This window comes from Strongylocentrotus purpuratus, unplaced genomic scaffold (genome assembly GCF_000002235.5).
Source record: "Strongylocentrotus purpuratus isolate Spur 01 unplaced genomic scaffold, Spur_5.0 spur5_contig_836, whole genome shotgun sequence".
Taxonomy (NCBI): Eukaryota; Metazoa; Echinodermata; class Echinoidea; order Camarodonta; family Strongylocentrotidae; genus Strongylocentrotus; species Strongylocentrotus purpuratus.
In genome coordinates this window covers 892,551-909,459 of record NW_022145542.1, presented here as the reverse complement: position 1 = coordinate 909,459, position 16,909 = coordinate 892,551, and the positions used below count along the sequence as shown (strand labels likewise).

General features: G+C 36.8%; 1 protein-coding gene across 1 annotated transcript; it reads right to left on the bottom strand.

Annotated features, from left to right (window-relative positions):
- Positions 1-848: 848 nt before the first annotated feature.
- On the bottom strand, positions 849-15,796 carry LOC115923953. Its single transcript, XM_030985308.1, has 5 exons — positions 15,250-15,796; positions 12,368-12,448; positions 8,028-8,086; positions 4,291-4,365; positions 849-923 (listed from the first exon to the last, which is right to left on the bottom strand). The coding sequence occupies exons 1-5, from the start codon at positions 15,392-15,394 to the stop codon at positions 903-905; spliced, it is 381 nt and encodes a 126-aa protein (XP_030841168.1). The 5' UTR covers positions 15,395-15,796; the 3' UTR covers positions 849-902.
- Positions 15,797-16,909: the final 1,113 nt, after the last annotated feature.

The window sequence follows — 16,909 nt, the reverse complement described above, 5'->3', positions numbered from 1 at the left end:
TTTTCATTCTCATAAGTACCCCTTCCCTTTCTCATAATTACCCCGTTTCATCTCTTATAAGTGCTCCGTTTATTTTAACTTTTTAATTTTAATAAGAACCACTTTCAACTTCTCATAAAAGTCTCCTCAAAATGTATCGGTGTCCCTTTTCTTTAAACAAATGCACATTTTCCTTTTATAGCCCTTCTTCATTCTCACAAGTACGCCTTTTCATATCTGGTCAGTGCCCCTTTTCAGGTGCGATAAGTGCCCTTTTTACCTCTAATTATTTCCCTTTTAACAATGATACGTGCCCCTTTTATGCTTAAACAATATATTTTATGACGTATAAAGAGAAACAGATATTGAAAGCATCCCAGAGAATGTAATCACAATGTATGGGTACATACCATGTCCCCAAAATTGTATATTTTCGCTTTGAGATTTCCCTTTGTAGGTGCCCACTTTTTCTAGAAAGTTCCCTATTTTGTTGGTGCCCCCTCCTCATTTTGGAAGTCACTCGAACTGATTAAACATTATTTGAACATCACATTTGTCACAGTTGGCCTTCTCTTAAAGACCATCAATACTACTGGGCCAGAAGGGATTAGACCACCCAGCCAGGTCACTGACAGGTGGCTCACATCAACTCAGCTCTCAACTAATATTAGAAGAAGAGGATCATGGGGGACCAACAGGCACCGATTGGGGAAGTTTTCTATATAGAGGGAGCATGTAGCTACAAGTAGGACAGTGGGGCTTTAAAAGAAATGCATTAATAAGCTAATTCGAGTACTGAAAAAAGTTCACCTTTAAAATGTAATTGTTATTCAACATTCGGCATCATCTACAAAATGTGATGTTATACTAAACTGATGACTTATTTTGAAAGGATAAAAACACGGAAACATATCAGTTTCTCATCAGAGCCATTCCGTCAAGACCTGCGGAAGAAAAAATAGAAACAAGTACATGAGATATAAAACAAGCGGTGGTATTAATAGGCTTTTGACCTTGTAGAATGTTTCCTAGGAATCTATTAAGCATTCAGCAAGTTTTTAGATATTTAACATGAAACTGATGAACAAAAGCAAAACAATGGGACGGGAAATTACAGACCTTTGAGTATACCTTAATGATCAAACAGCCTACTTCACATTCATAACACCAAGTATTCGCTTGATTGATTTAAAGCCATGAGGGTTTTTTAATTGCACACGATCTCATATTTCTGGCAATTAATTTTCGTCCAGCATTACAAAATGACATCCCAGGCAGTCATAATGCAATATCATCACGAATGAAACGTTTTTATTAACATTAGATTCATGTGTATGAGAGTTAAAGCCAAACAATGAAACATAATATCTTGAAATATCACCATTCATGGAAAATTGATAATAGATAACCCCCTGACAATATTCAGATCGGCTTGTATGGCAGTCAATAACTTCACCGCACGATAATATCGATATCGGCACGCGATTTCTTGAATTAAACGCCAGTTTGCCGTCCTCCCATTACGATTTCAAGACAATTATTGTCTATTATTACGTATGACTATAAGTTCAGGGACGTGGAATCTACACCCTAGCTTCAAATGAAGATTTAAGAAATGTTCGCTCGGAGTGGATGCAGTCTGCTTTCAAATTAGATCAACCGCAATAAGGTAAACGAATTTTAAAGCAGTGCTTTTTTGCTAATTCGAAATTGATTCCCCTCTTTTCTCAAACGCTGAAAACTCATTGAGCATTATTTGGTATAACCTTTAAACGAATCATTCTAACTCTTACCTTTCTTTCAAATGAGATTCAACCTTTCTATCATAATTATCGTTTCATAAGTCTAGACAATGCAGCTAAAAAGAACAAATACAGTGTCACATGTGTCCGGGCTTAGAGATATCTGGTAGGAATCTGGGGTTGGAATAAAACTTCGATGATTCAGATTGATGGTGATGATGATGGTCGTGGTGGTCGTGGTGATGAATTTTACATACTTCTGTTATAAATCCACACGATTTTAAGCTGGGCCCAGAATTATAATTTCCACCGCATTTATAGAAAGAATAAATGGAATGGCTACATTTATGATTGGTTAATCCCCCAAGGAATTGTGGTGAAGTACCGTATTCTAATATTGAAAAACCCAGGATACATAATGTATACATATTTTTATTTTCAAGCCAGACATGCATTAGCAAAATACACTGCAGGTATGCAAGAGATCTGAATACTTTTACAGAATGAGCAGTCATTGCAGGTTTTTCTTTGAAGTAGTTTGTTATATTTTGTTGTTCACAATTATTACAAAAGAAACACCCCTTTAAGGTTGAACATTGTTGCTGGTTTTAACGGGAAAACTTCTTTTTGCGATTTTTATGCATTACAGTGTTATGTTTTATAATATTCCTCACTAAATTTAGATTTAAATGGAAAAGGAGGAGCCTGATCTGAATATAAAAAATTCATTATAACATAATTTCTACCAAAAATTTCGAAGCCACGACAAATTGGCAGCCATAGTTGTTCTTTTTTATAGCTGCATTATCATTACAAAAAAACATTGAAAGAAAGGTTGAAACGCATTTAAAAGAGAGATATAACTTAGAAAGATTTAAGTTGGGAGAGACATTATGTACAATTTATAATCTATTAGTAGATATCATATCTATGTAGTAGCCAGTTCTCAATTATTGCACATTATCTAAACCAATTGCTTTCATTTAAATTACAATGCATGTATCTCTAGAGTATGCAATAGAATGTGTACACTATAATTATGGTTATATCATTACTGTTTCTAGCCACCTCTATATGTCCTCGAGGACGCGTGTGTGAGGGTATGTGTGGGCTTATGAGGGTGCGGTAGTTGATGTGTGGTGAATGTGTGTGTGTGTGGGTGTGTGTGTGCGTGTGCATGATTGCATCCCTCTCTCTCTCTCTCTCTCTCTCTCTCACCCCGCCCCCAATCTTGTCACATTCCCTCTGTATAACAATTTATTTTCTCGTCGATAATTTTCCCATGCCGGAATGTGACGAGGAACATAATACGACCAGAGAATATCTGACCTAGCGTTACGCACATTAAAGGAAAAATCTCAAGATAAAAGTCGAAAGGTAAATGCACCCTGTGGCGACATGTGGAGGTGTATCCAAGTTTGAATATGGATGAGATGAGAGCATAGATTGTGGCTGACATAAGATCAGCTTTGATCCATTAGGTTCATCAAATTCCTGACTTACAGTGGCCTCGGACGATAAACGTACAAAGTTCGTGCATTCAAGCAGATTCGTAAAGAGACAATTTTAAGCATGAGAAGAAAAACATAAAGTAAATGCAAGGATATGTGATTGATCTGGATTTTAAAGAGCTTCTGAATATGATGAGATTTCATCTGGAGTAATGTCTTAAATTAAGACGAAGGGTTCATGTCTAATTGACATGTTCGACAATACTCACTATGTTAATGTTTAACATTCAATGTCATGCCAAGGTAATTATGTATGAACTCGAGCAGACTTGAACCGATTGCTACAATCCTTCCTCACATATCACATGATGTGTAATAACTGGCGATATTTTAGAGGTTATCAATGACGTGTGTCGAATTTTGAACCCAAGATCTTTATAATACGGATGACCTTGGCAGTTACGTGCTTTTTCTTACAATTTCTAATCGGCTTTGATCAAATTAAAATACGCGTCAAAAGGGTTTCAGCTGTTATCACGTGATGAAATTTGTCACCAATGGTTAAAAATGTAGGAATTAAGAGTTGGCAGAAACCTGAAGAAATTAAGTTAACAAATTTTAAACACCAAATGGCGCCGATGAAAATTCCTGAAACGACAGCAAATAAGTTCATGTGGCTCTTGTTCTTACTTAAAGAAAAAGGGTCAGAAAGATGTCGGGGAGAGAGAGGGGAGGAATTAGGGAGGGAGGGAGGGAGGGAGGCAGGGAGGCAGGGAGAGGAAGAGAAAGAGAGAAAGAGAGATAAAGAGAGAGAGAGAGAGGAAGAGAAACAGAGAGAGAGAGAGAGAGAGAGAGAGAGAGAGAGATACTGTAAAGAAGGGAAGCGTGGAAACGGTACAATATCAAATAAATAAGAGTAGAATATTGTAGGATACATTTACATCAACCATTGAATCTAAGGTCAGGAAATTCTCTGTAACGATTCCTAGTATACATTAATTTTGAAGTACTGGAATATCAAAGTAAAAAGAAGGAAAAAAATAAGAAAATCTCGTCTAAATCATTCAAGCAATTTCGAACAATTAAATAATCAAAGGTCCATTATTATGAATTCTCACCTGCATAACTTGTTTCTTGCCTTCCTCAGATAAAGCATAGTACAGAGGATCAATCACACATTGGCTGGACTTCACCTGAATCAATCAAATCCAATCAGAACAAATTTCACAGTTATCAAACTACATTAAACAATTACTGGTGTTTTTATTCCAATTCTTATGAATGCAAAACGATTTTCAAGGGTGACTCTTGAGGCTAATTGAAATAGTTAATCTTTGTAGTGCTATTATCGAACACGCTAATCTTGTTAAATTCATCCTGTTTCTCTCCAATCATTGAAGACCTATGACAGACAGGATTTGTACAAAAATAAGAAACAATAACATTGCTACTAGGGAAATACGAGGGAGCGTAGCGACCGAGCGAAATTTTATAGATTTGAAAGAGGTGTCGTTGTCTGGTGTAGTAAATACGTCACCGGACTGTGTATCACCTGTTTTGCGGTTTAAGTCCCGCGGCAATAATGTCCTTTGGCAAGGCATTAATATACATTTGCCACCCTCCACCCAGGAGTTACGTGGGTGTCTGGTAGGATGCGAACGTTAATTTGGTTGGATTGGCATGTGTGCGCTTGTCAAATGGCGCCTGGCCGGAAGACTCCCCAGGGAGCGGAGCGTGTGCACTATCGTGTGCGAATTACCAATTGAATCCAATGACAAAGGTAATAACGATTACAATGTAATGCGCTTAGAAACGTAATATTCAATTCAATTCAATTATTTTGATTTATCCAGATTCACAGGAATACATGGAAATTAAACGTTATATAAATGTGACTATTATTATCATTATCATTTTGGAACGTTGACACCGATGGGGCTTTATTTCATTTGTGACTGTGGCAATTTTTTGTCTATCATATTTGATGACAGATGTTAATAATCGTTAAAGGGTTTAAATTTTGTATGATGAACTTTGTGATACGCTCACATATATGACAACTTTTAAAACATAATAAATCATTATATGATATTATTTCTGAATGCTCGCTAGAACAAATATAAATATTAAAAAAACATGTTTGACTACATGTTATGTTTCACTTTGTTGACACCGATGCTCTAGTAGAGGGTTTTTGAGTGCAGTGTATGGCGCTCATTTATTCGGAGAACACATTATTTTCATCCGAGACATCAAACCTTTCCATTTATTAATTCCTCTCTCCAATTGGCAGTAAAAAGTGACAAGCTAAGCACTAAAAAAATTTCACTCTCCTCTCCGTAATTGAATTATCCATATTGAAACCTTACACTGAGTATTATAGTTCATGCGAGAATATTGCTTTCAAAATTGCAAGGCCGATTACTTCTAACCAATGTACCAACCTTTTTTCCCTAGTTTCAAAATAGTTTTGTTGTAAAGAGATTATGTGTAAATTTGATTTGCAGCCAGTAAATGCCAGTAAACGCAAATAGGCGATTCGAGGGTGGTGGAAAATGGGGGACGTTTGAAGTGGTAATCTAATTGTTACAATGTATATTTGGAAATGATAGTTGGATTCAAAACAAATCGTGCAGATACATTTTTACAAATGCCATGTAATCCAACAATTGGCTATGTTAATTACCTTAAAAAACTCTGATTTGGATGCTGAAATGTGTTTTTAATTTTCTTTTTTGTTAAACAAATTAGAAATAGGTTGGCGTTGTAATAATTGGAAAAGATGATTTTAGTTGTGTTGTTGTGACACATAGCAAGTGTGACGATTTTTCGAAGTAGTGCTAAATCATTACCCTGATATTTGGCAGTGCGTGCGCCCTTCCATGCATGTTAAAAAAGTACAATTAAAATTGCGACTATTCCCTTATTTTTCGTATCCTATTCAGGTTATATTCTACACTCAATTACTATACATCCGTAATGGAATAATGCTCGAAGAAAGGCCAGAGGTATATGGCACGGATACTTGGATTCAAAAGAAAGTACTTTAAGTAATTACTCTAACTGATTTACTGCTCACGTACATCGTGCTCTGTTCCATAATGCCGTGGAAATTTTCTCAAATGTTCTTTTTTTCCCGTTTACTACCAAGTTTTGAAAAAGCCTACTTTGGACACAGCTGACCTTTCTTCTTGTCACCTAGGCCAATTTGTACACAAATAACAACATCTAAAAATGCATCATTTAGATATGCATTGGATAACATATGACACGAATATTAATTTATATTCGTAATCACCTAAAAATGAGACCCCTCTCTCTCTCTCTCTCTCTCTCTCTCTCTTGGAGATAGAAATCTAAATAAGAAAATTTTGACCATCTTTGACCAGCATTGTGTTCAGCTGATTATGCCCCCCTTCCCGGTCTTTGGAAGGTATATTTGGATCGTGTAATGCCAAACAAGTGCATTTTCCCCGAAGAAAAGCTCGAATAAAGTGAAGATTTCAATCTCTGGCTTTACCACTAAGGTAAAGGAGTTTCCTGCATTTCTTGTGTGTACCGTCTTAAATATATATATATATTTTTTTTTTTGGGGGGGGGGGGGGGGGGGGGGGGGGGGTTGATAGCAGCACCCTTGTTGGATAGGGTAACTATTGGTATCTTAAATAGTGCTACATTTATTTTATAATATGAAACATCTATTCATAGTGTTATGGACATCAAGAGAACGAATACAAATAACCATAAATAAAATATAACACATTTTCACAATGAACTTATGGCAGATTTCCCCTTGTGTATTTAGGAAACATATTGAGTAAACAAGGAAATTTAATGGGGCAAATTTCTATGTCAACCCAATCAACGAAAAAAATTGTTATTGAAAATGAATCCTTTTTGTTAGATTTATGCACAATCCAGCAATATTAAATTTACGAAGAGTGTTGAATAACATCTTTAAAAAGGTCGTCAGCCAAGGAGTAACAACGACTTGCGCTTTTCATATCTCTCCTATTTCTCGCATAAAAAGACAAAATACGGGACATATCTACGCCTGTAATATTTTGCCTACAGGAAGATTCATATATTAAGAATTGGAAACAGAAAAACAATGACAAGTATGTCTCCCTCGAGTCACATAATTTCAAAATTCGTATTTTTTCAGGAAGGCAAGCGTGAGCTTTGAATTACATTACACAGTTTTCGCTAGGTAATTTCATTTCTTAGAGTTAAATAAATCAACGGGGTAAACCATTGAGTGATATTAAGAAAGTGGTGAAAAATTGGTTAGGTGAATGGTGGAAAGGTTTTAAGGTATGTAGTCACTGCTTATGATAACTTGTTTTGAAATAACTGTATATACTGTCAATCAGATATTTAAAGATTATATTGTAATACGAAGAGAAGAGAAGAGGAGAAAAGAGGAGATAATCGGAGAGAAGAGAGGGGAAGAGAATAGGAGAAAAGAGAATATAGGAAAAGAGAAGAAAAGAGAAGAGAAGAGAAGAGAAGAGAAGAGAAGAGAAGAAAAGAGAGGAGAAGAAAAGAGGAGAGAATCGAATTTAAGAGGGGAAGAGAGGATGAGAGAAGAGAGGAAGAGAAGAGAAGAGAAGAGAAGAAGAGAAAAGGAGAGAAGAGAATAGAAGAAGAAAAGAGGAGAGAAGATAAGAGAAGAGAAGAGGAAAGGAGAGAAGAGAAGAGAAGAAAAGAGAAGAGAAGAGAAGAAAAGAGAAGAAAAGAGAAGAAAAGAGAAGAAAAGAGAAGAGAAGAGAAGAGAAGAGAAGAGAAGAGAAGAATAGTGAAGAGAAGAGAAGAGGAGAGGATAGAATGAATAAGATATCAAATGACTTCTTACTGATGAGTTCTTCTCACTGTTGTTATCCTGTTCTTCCTCAGCTTCGAATCCTCTCTTACCTGCAAGAATAGATGAAGTAACGGTTAAGTTCATTACGTAACAGCATCAGATCGCTCATAATTATGTTTCCACCAAACTTTTCATCCTTGGGTTTTAACCGATTTCTCTAATTCTTGAAGTAGTCACTTTTGTATTGTTCATCATTTTCTCCTACTCCGATTCTTTTTCTTTTATTTATTTGATGCGTTCTCTGTACAATAATTAATTTAAGAACGCATCGAATTAAAGAGGGACACATAATCATACATTATTAGGAAATGATATTAAGAAATAGCCTTAAAATGTATATCTCTTCGGGTTATGAACGTTGTTTTTAATGATAATATTATTAATAATGATAAAAAGAACAGATATTTCTCTATTTATCTACTATTCTGAGGACAAGTGTGAATTTGAGAACGAGAAAATAAAAATACAATAGGTTTCAACGATGCTTGGGTATTTATCAGTAGCTAATTTTCTATTGATAAAGATTAATTCTGTTCCAATTCAAACAAAATCATTTTGTATGAAACGTTAATTAATCTGATCATTTCGATTTTTACTGAAACTGTACGCCAGATTCTGTAGTTTAAGACCATGGTCTATTTTTACATTCATAGATACCACGAACTTATATCCATACTAAGCGGTTCTGAAAACATCGTAGTATTATCGAAAATGAAATAGAAAGATCTTGGCAGGGTTTTCGAAAGGATTTCCATTATCCTGTCTTTGTCTTCATATTTGATTTCCGATTTGCATGGATTATTGAAACATCTGTCTGCTTTGATAGGTCTTAGTAAGTTAGTAAGCTACTCTACTTCGATTTAGGTCGCGGTAAAGATCTCAATTTTGTGTTCAGAAAGGTTACATATCTCGCTGGTGGAAGGGAAATTGTGAATGGTTTTTATGAAGAAAAAAAAATAGAGAAAAAAACAACAACACTATAATGTTGATACAGTCATGACATAATACAATTTTAAAAAAATAGATATCGCAAGATACGGAACGATTCAAATCAATTGCCTGAGGTTCTTAGAATATATGTATATTGGACACATCATTATGGATAGGTCAAGAGAAGAACGTCGTTGTAGGACAAACTAATATTGGGCGTTTTGACAAAAATATGAATTTTCGGTAAACAAAATAATTGAAAATGACATCCATGTAAAAACAAATACCGTTTGCCTCCATAAAGCTGCCTAACGAAATTATTATTGTTTTTTTTTTCTTTTTTTCAAAAGCACATGGAAAATGTAACGTATACCATCGCCCAAATTGAAAATAACCATAACTCATTGAGAAAAAAACGAACACCAAATAACCGATATATCCCATTGTTAGCACCCACCAAATATATCATAAATATTTGTTAAAGCGATGACCGATGACCTGGGAAGAGTTCGGAGGGCGCTTCCGGTCGCTTTGCTTGTTTACCCGACATAGCAGCATAGCGACTCGGACGCGCCTCCCGACCCCTCTCACTTGGAATCGAACGCTGAAAACATCTTCTTGGACTGGACTGACACAAGATATCTTCTCTCCATTTCGGTCGTACTCTTTGTTTCCTTCCTCGTGTTACATTCCTGATCATAAAGTACTTTGAGTTATCCGTTATCTAAAGCAGGTCTGCACTACTTGTAGATACTTGCGCCCTCTATGTAGCCAACAATGACCCCCCATGGTTCCCTTTTTCCTATGTTAATTAAGAGCTGATTTGATGAGGTAACCACCTGCCAGTGACCACGCAGGGAGGTATAATCTCTCCTGGCCAAACTAGTGCAGATAGGCTTTAATCATTTTCCAGACACTAGATATCTATTCCTTTCCTACCCCCCCCCCCCCTCTTATAACTCATACTCTTGGTGTATTTGATCTTCCGAAGTATCTTTATTTGTCTGTTCTTAGACATATTTTAGTTTTCGTCTCAATATGTTTCATTCCCTGTCAACTCTTCCTCGTCTTCTACTCCATCTTCATTTTTCTTCTTCTGCTTGTTTTTCTTCTTCTTTCCCTGCATTCTCTAATATGCGTCTTAATCTTTCATCCTTCTTCTTCCTGCACCGATATTACTCCTTTTTTCTCCTTCGGGTTGTACATGTATTTTATGATTCGCAGACTTGACCGGATGATGTTGACTGTCCTAACTTCATCCCTAAATGTCTTGAGATGGTTCGCTGACCAGCTCCCTCCTCTCCTCTTATCTCTAATAATCACCGGAGGGCAACATGGATGGAGATTATATTTCTTTACTATAAAATTGCTTCAAATGCCTTTCAAAAACCGCTTTATTTTAGGGCAATTTTTATAGCATATCAGAAAATCAGTGTTAAGCACCATTATCGTCTGTCGGCAGCTGATCCTGTTGTGTTTACATGTACAGTTAACAACTAAATTATTCTTACCCTTTGTAAATTTGATGTTTATGGGGTGTTTCCGTTACTCAAGAATAGAAGGTTAACTGGTTAAATTAGGGCCTTCGATGAATAATTTTAAATGTAACCTTTAGTGTGTCACATTATCAAGAAACATAATCTTTGGCAAGACATTGATCTACATTTGCCACACTCCACCCAGGTGAAGTAACTGGGTACCTGGTAGGAATTTATTCCTTGAAATGCTAGAGCGCCGTATGGCAGCCGTGCTAAAGCCAGGGTAATAATCGGGAGCGCCAGGAGGGTCAAATCTGACTGACATGAGCGCTATACAAGAACCCACTATTATTATTATTATTATTATTATTATTATTACAAATCAATTTTCACATGTTTACAAAAATACTTAACTTGGTAAGGGCATGAATATATTAGTTTGTTAATTGTATATTCCGAGTTTTGAATTCTTGATATACCTGCCCTGCTACCCAGACCGATTGAGGCTTGACAAACCAGTTGCTGGTTGTAGTTCTCGTAGACGTTGACTGTTTCATGTATTGTTTAACGTATACTTATCCGTTCATATTGAACCATTCTATTATTCAAGCTAGCGAAAGCCAAAATCAATAACTTTCAGAAACTATAATGGAATCCATTGTAGATCGTTAGAAATTGATTTTACTATTAGAAAATAGACAACGAGTAGTTAAGCGCAATTTTCCTATGTCACGGATCTAGTTATCTAGAACAATGAAGAAAATAATTCCGTACGCGTATTTTGATATAAACTTGAAATCACAATAAGCCCTATCTATGCAGCTGATTTTTGAGGTTAAAATTAAGATCAGTGAATGCGATTCATTTCCTTTCACTCGCCACTTCATATAACTACAACTGCCAATTTATACATAAGAACAGCGTTTTTCAACCTTTATTTCAGTCACGGCACCCTGTTCAGGAATAAAAGGTTTCGCGTCACCCCAATCCCAACTTCATCAAAGAAAATTACTTCTGCATCATCCCGAAACTTGTCAGGTGTCAAGTACACACCTACAGGCATATTTGTGTCATTTTGTTTTTGCGAACGAGCCAAAAGTGACATATATTTGACATTTTTAACCAATATCGTTTTAATCAACACACGGAATAAGCTATATTAAAAAATAATGTATGCGGGCACCCGCTGCAAAAATGAGGATATATTCGGGCATCTAGTTGCAAGCGGGTGAAGCGAAGAAGATATAAAATATATATATGACATTCGGGCACTTCATTGCAAAAATATCGACGTGTTAAGGCACTTCGCGGCCTGAAACAATCCTGTTTCTAAAAAATGCGAGAGAAAATTTTCATGAAATTACATACTCTAGCGGTATCTAATATTTGGTGTTTCACGAATTCGAAATTATTACAAAATAATTTTTAGATAAAACTAAATTTTCGTCGCGGCACCCCGGTTGAAAAAACGCTGCTTTAGATAGTTGTATTTGAAGGTTTAAAATTCGCAGAACCTAATACATAGACGCTTTCCATCTAAACATTGATTGTGCTAATGGCGGTTGATACTTTTACACGAAGGTGTGAAGGTCATTGACGTTGTTATTCGAAATGCAAGGATGGCTTGTTTCGTCTTGTTTGGCATTACTTTGAGAGCATTTCATAAGATGCATTCCCACTTACTTCAGATACGTATATGACTTTTGACGATTAAGCCATGACTGTGACTAGTGGCCCTTTTTCACACCAGCTGCATGCAGAGATCGATCGTAGTAAATTCATAGCGAGCAAAAATTGAATATTCTCAAGGCGCAGAAAGTAGATAACTTAGAGGTAACAGTATCATAATGGCAATGAAATCGAAACGGGTGAACAATAAAGCTAATGTAATTTGGAGGTGCAGGGCAGGACCACTTCACTTACCCAAAGGCCTGGTACAGATATTTTTGCAAGTGTCCATGTGTGAGATGAGGTATTCCTTGTTCACTGAACACTGTCTACAGTCTGTGAAAAAAAATGGGGAAAAACGGAGAGAAAGGGAAACATAAAATAAAGATGTAAATATTTGAAAACAGAACGAGAGGAACATGTTCAAATGCAAATCTTGCATTTATCTGACAGATTTTCAAAAGGGAGATTGTATCAGGAGTACCTTCACTTTTAATGTAATTTTTATGCAATGGGATCAATATTATTCACGCAAATTCATAAATGGCATATACCAGCTACGTTGGTCATCATTTCTACTCTTTTTAATGATCATTTTATTCACAAGATCAATCACACAAAAGGCCAAGCAATTAAAGCGGCGATAACGGTGTGATGAGTATTCATCAAATTCCACTATTCGATAAATTTCAGAAATAGGATCACGAACAGGGAATATTGTTTAAAATCCATCAAGGCCAAAAAGGGAGAGGATGGAGGTAAAGGAAAGATCAAAAGGTAGTTTTATTAAATGTTTTCCCCCCAAGTTCTATGGATATTTGATTGGAAAATTTGTTAAAGATGGGGGGGAGGGGGGTACCGAGAGGCGGGACACAAGTAAACTCAAATAGAGGTCAACGGCTGTGAGCTATGTAACCAATTACAGCAATGACAAAAATACATCTGTAACATGTCGTGACATTTTCATCTATATTACTTTCTCTCTCTTTCTCCCTCCACCTCCTCTCTATCATTCCTTCTCTATCTATCTATCTATCTATCTATCTATACCTTATCTCTCTCCTACGCCCCTCATTCTCCTCCTCTTCCTCTTTCTTATCCCACCCTCTTTCATTACCTCTCTCTCTCTATTCTCAATCTCTGTCCTCTTTTTTTCTCTCTATCTTACTCTTTTATTCGCTTATGTTTTAAACTGCCTCCTCACCTACTCTTATACCACAGGGGTGACAAAATTACCGTGTGAGGAAAATAAAGTTCACATAGAATTGAGATCAATTAATGATGGGAATACGTTTAGAGATTCGTCATGATTAAGTTGGCCGTAAGAGCGAAAAAATTTACTTAATTGAACATGGATATAAAATTATGAATAAGAATGAAAACCAAATTTAAATCCTAATGTTTCTCAAGGAAAAAAAAATAAAAGGAATATGGGGAAGTGAGAGAGAGAGAGAGAGAGAGAGAGATAGATACATAGAGACAGAGAGAGACAGAGAGAGAGACAGAGACAGAGAAAGACAGAGACAGAGAGAGAGAAATAGAGAGAGAGAGAGGGGGGGGGGGGGGGATAGGAGGAGAAAGCATTGCTATAATCAAATCTTAGACTGATAAAAAAATATGGAGTGATCCTACTCGTTTAAGATGAGATCAGAGAAGCTTCATAGCATGAGAGGTGTTTAGTGTCTCTAGATCGGAAATGGTACAAGTGATTCTCAGAACAGATACCATATTAACAAGATTTAGATCTTAAATATGTATAGATTACGGGTACTTCAACAAAATACGTAGGGGCAAAAACACAGACAGACTATTGTAGCTAAAGGAGGGGAATGAATCTGAGGTATAGTTGAGAGAGGGATAAAGAGAAAGAAAGAGAGAAGGAGAGAGAGAGAGAGAGAGGAAATGAGAGAGAGACAGGCAGAGAGATAGATAGAGAGGTGGAGGGATGGAGAGAGAGGGAAAGAGAGAGAAAGAGAAAGATAGAGGGAGAGAGAGAGAGAGAGAGAGAGGGGAGAGAGAACAAACAAAGGGGAAATGAAGGAAGAATGAGAGCAAGTTGAAGTGTAAGGAGGAAAGGAGAAACAGAGAAGAGAGGGAGAGGAAGAATGGGGAGAGAGAATGGATAAAAGAGAGGTAGGGAGAGAGAATGGAAAAAAGAGGGGTAGGGAGAGAAAGAAAGAGAGAGAGAGAGAGGGGGGAGAGGGAGGAGACAAAGATGAAGACAAAGGACGGAGGAAACAAAGAGCCCTGTGGACAAAACATAACAGACATCAATAATGAAAATTGATATAAATCAAGAATGACCAATTCAGAGTTTTAATGAAACAGAGTCAGAATATCAGCAAGTGACAGTGATCTCCTGGGAGGCACTATCAGCATGATCCTCACACACCATGACATCCCACACCCTCTAGACATCACTATTACAACCTCCTAACTCTCACTGACCTGTCAATAGGACTTCTACTGCTCATGGATTCCCAAAATGGCTTAATTACCGTTATTCACAGGAACATTATAATGAGCATAACGACAACGCGTTCTAAGTTTCTTTGAATACAAACACATCTACAATTATAAGCCCCTCGCGGCATATACTATATTCGCTGGGTTAATAGGATAAGAAGTATTATACTAAAATAGAACAAGAGGGGGTCGGAAAGGATAAAGTGCCAGTTCGCACAAAAACGTGGTTAATTATCCTCGAATCAACTCTTAATGGATATAGAGGTGCCCATGCCATTTAGATTATCTTTTCCGTTTAAACGCTAAAAACATCAGCGTATAAATACCCTTACTCTCCGATTTCCCTTTTGATCTTTTTCAGGTCCACGTAGATTTATACCCTTCCTTTTTTCACACGTTATCTTTCCATTTTTAACTGCCAGCTAAGGAATTCTCATACTTTGGAGGTTGAGTAATACATTTTCATATTTTCTCACCATCATAATATGAGGTGTCATCATTCTAAAAACACACACGCTAGAATCAAAACAAATCATCCAATCATCATTAAATCTTCTTGGAAACAAAATGTATTTGGTCCATTCTCATAAGCTATACAGAAACATGACGTTTGAAACCATGCTATGAGTATATATAGGAATTAATAAAAAAAAAACGTTTTATGTACTTACTTAGACCGCCCTTTTTCTCTGCATTCCTGTGTCTCATGAGGTCCATTTCTTCTAGGAGAGTACATGTCGAATATTCAACCACAATCATAAGGCACGCTACCACCAACCAACTCTGGACCCCACTCCAATGCCTAGAACCAGACATCTTCTGAATAAAACAATTATATTGTTTTTATATAAAAACTAACTTCTTCAAAAAGCCTTCCCGAACCCAACACCTTGAGTGAACTGGAAAAGTGTTCGTATATGCTCGAGTGCGATGTTAATACAAGAAATCTCCAACTCTTGTCGAAACCAAGAAAGAAAAGAGATGTTGAGATTTAGTGATGGCCTATGGTTTGATGTCGGCAATTTTACTCCACGCGTTAAAAAGCAGGTGATAGCTCCCAGCAATGCATTTACTTGAGAGTTGGAGACTTTTTAGATTGTAACGAATACGAGCTCTTTTCTCATGCTTTCGATTTTAGGGACACCGTCAAATTTCAGACGTCGAACAAGTTTTCAATACTTCAGCTCTGAAAAGTGATCCAGCTCTTTGATAGGTGGGAATCTCAGCGCTTTCATCACGAAAGCAATAGGGTATGTTGGATATGAAATTTAGTGTGAAGAAGATTGGCAGTTTTAACCGGAATTTCGTGACACAAAAAAGGCGGGCAATATCGAGGTTTTTATGACACAAACAATAGTATTTAAAAGAATATGATAGTGCCTGATGAATATATAGCAGTTGAGTTCATGCCATTTACTAAGAAGAGGCGGGGACTTAACGAATGATCGCCATATCTCTTCGTCCTATCATGCCTATTAATAGATGCTGCATGACGACGATAGCGTCACTGAATCGGGCAAAACATGTCCGCACCTTAAGGCCCTCATTAAAGGTGTGTTTACACTCCCTCTCAAAAAAGACCCAAGCCCATTCAGAAATAAATGACCTTAACTCCACTTGAATTATTTTGTCAACATATTTGTTTTAATAATGTAGGCCTACGTTCATAGCAATTCCTTTATAGGTATCGTTCAACAATGTTAATCTGAGATGCATGACCCTTGGTGGACGTAGTGTTATAAAAACCGTTAAGAAAACGAATTCTGAAATTTCTAATTTTAATCATCGATATCTTGATAATCAGACAGGCGATTGGCTTGTAAAAGTGATGGGATTCCTGACTGACCTAAAGGTTTATAATTATGATTCAGCATGAGCTAAATCCAAGATTTTTTTTATTGAAGCTGAGGCAAAGTTACCCAATCCCTTTTAATATACTTCTCCATCAAAAATAAAGGGTTACGTAATATGAGTACTGCCCCCCCCCCCAGTACTGGTATACTACCCCTATTAGTCCTACTACTCTTCGCAGCAGAAATCTAACGACTGTGCCTGAGGTACCTGCCACACGTGAAAGGGGGAAAGGTGGTGGTGGTGGTGGGGGGGGGGGGGGTTCTAGTTGTCACTAGTACCGGTCCAAGAAGGAGTTAACGAAATCATAGTCCTTTGGAATAATTTTGTACTGCCTGTTAATTTGTGCGTCCTATTTTATGTCCATGAATTAAAGAGCAACAGGGAGTCGACTTTCATATCTAAAGAAGATAGCACAAACAATGTAAACAGGATCCCCTTGTTTTGAGTCTCCATGGTTCGCGATGGTTCAGTGGTACA

Excerpts from the sequence above, each read along its gene's own strand:
- LOC115923953 (XM_030985308.1), bottom strand. The coding sequence starts at position 15,394 with ATGTCTGGTTCTAGGCATTGGAGTGGGGTCCAGAGTTGGTTGGTGGTA. Across the intron at positions 12,449-15,249 it reads AGAGAAAAAGGGCGGTCTAA|ACTGTAGACAGTGTTCAGTG; the intron begins GTAAGTACATAA and ends TTTTTTTCACAG. Across the intron at positions 8,087-12,367 it reads TATCTGTACCAGGCCTTTGG|GTAAGAGAGGATTCGAAGCT; the intron begins GTAAGTGAAGTG and ends CTATTCTTGCAG.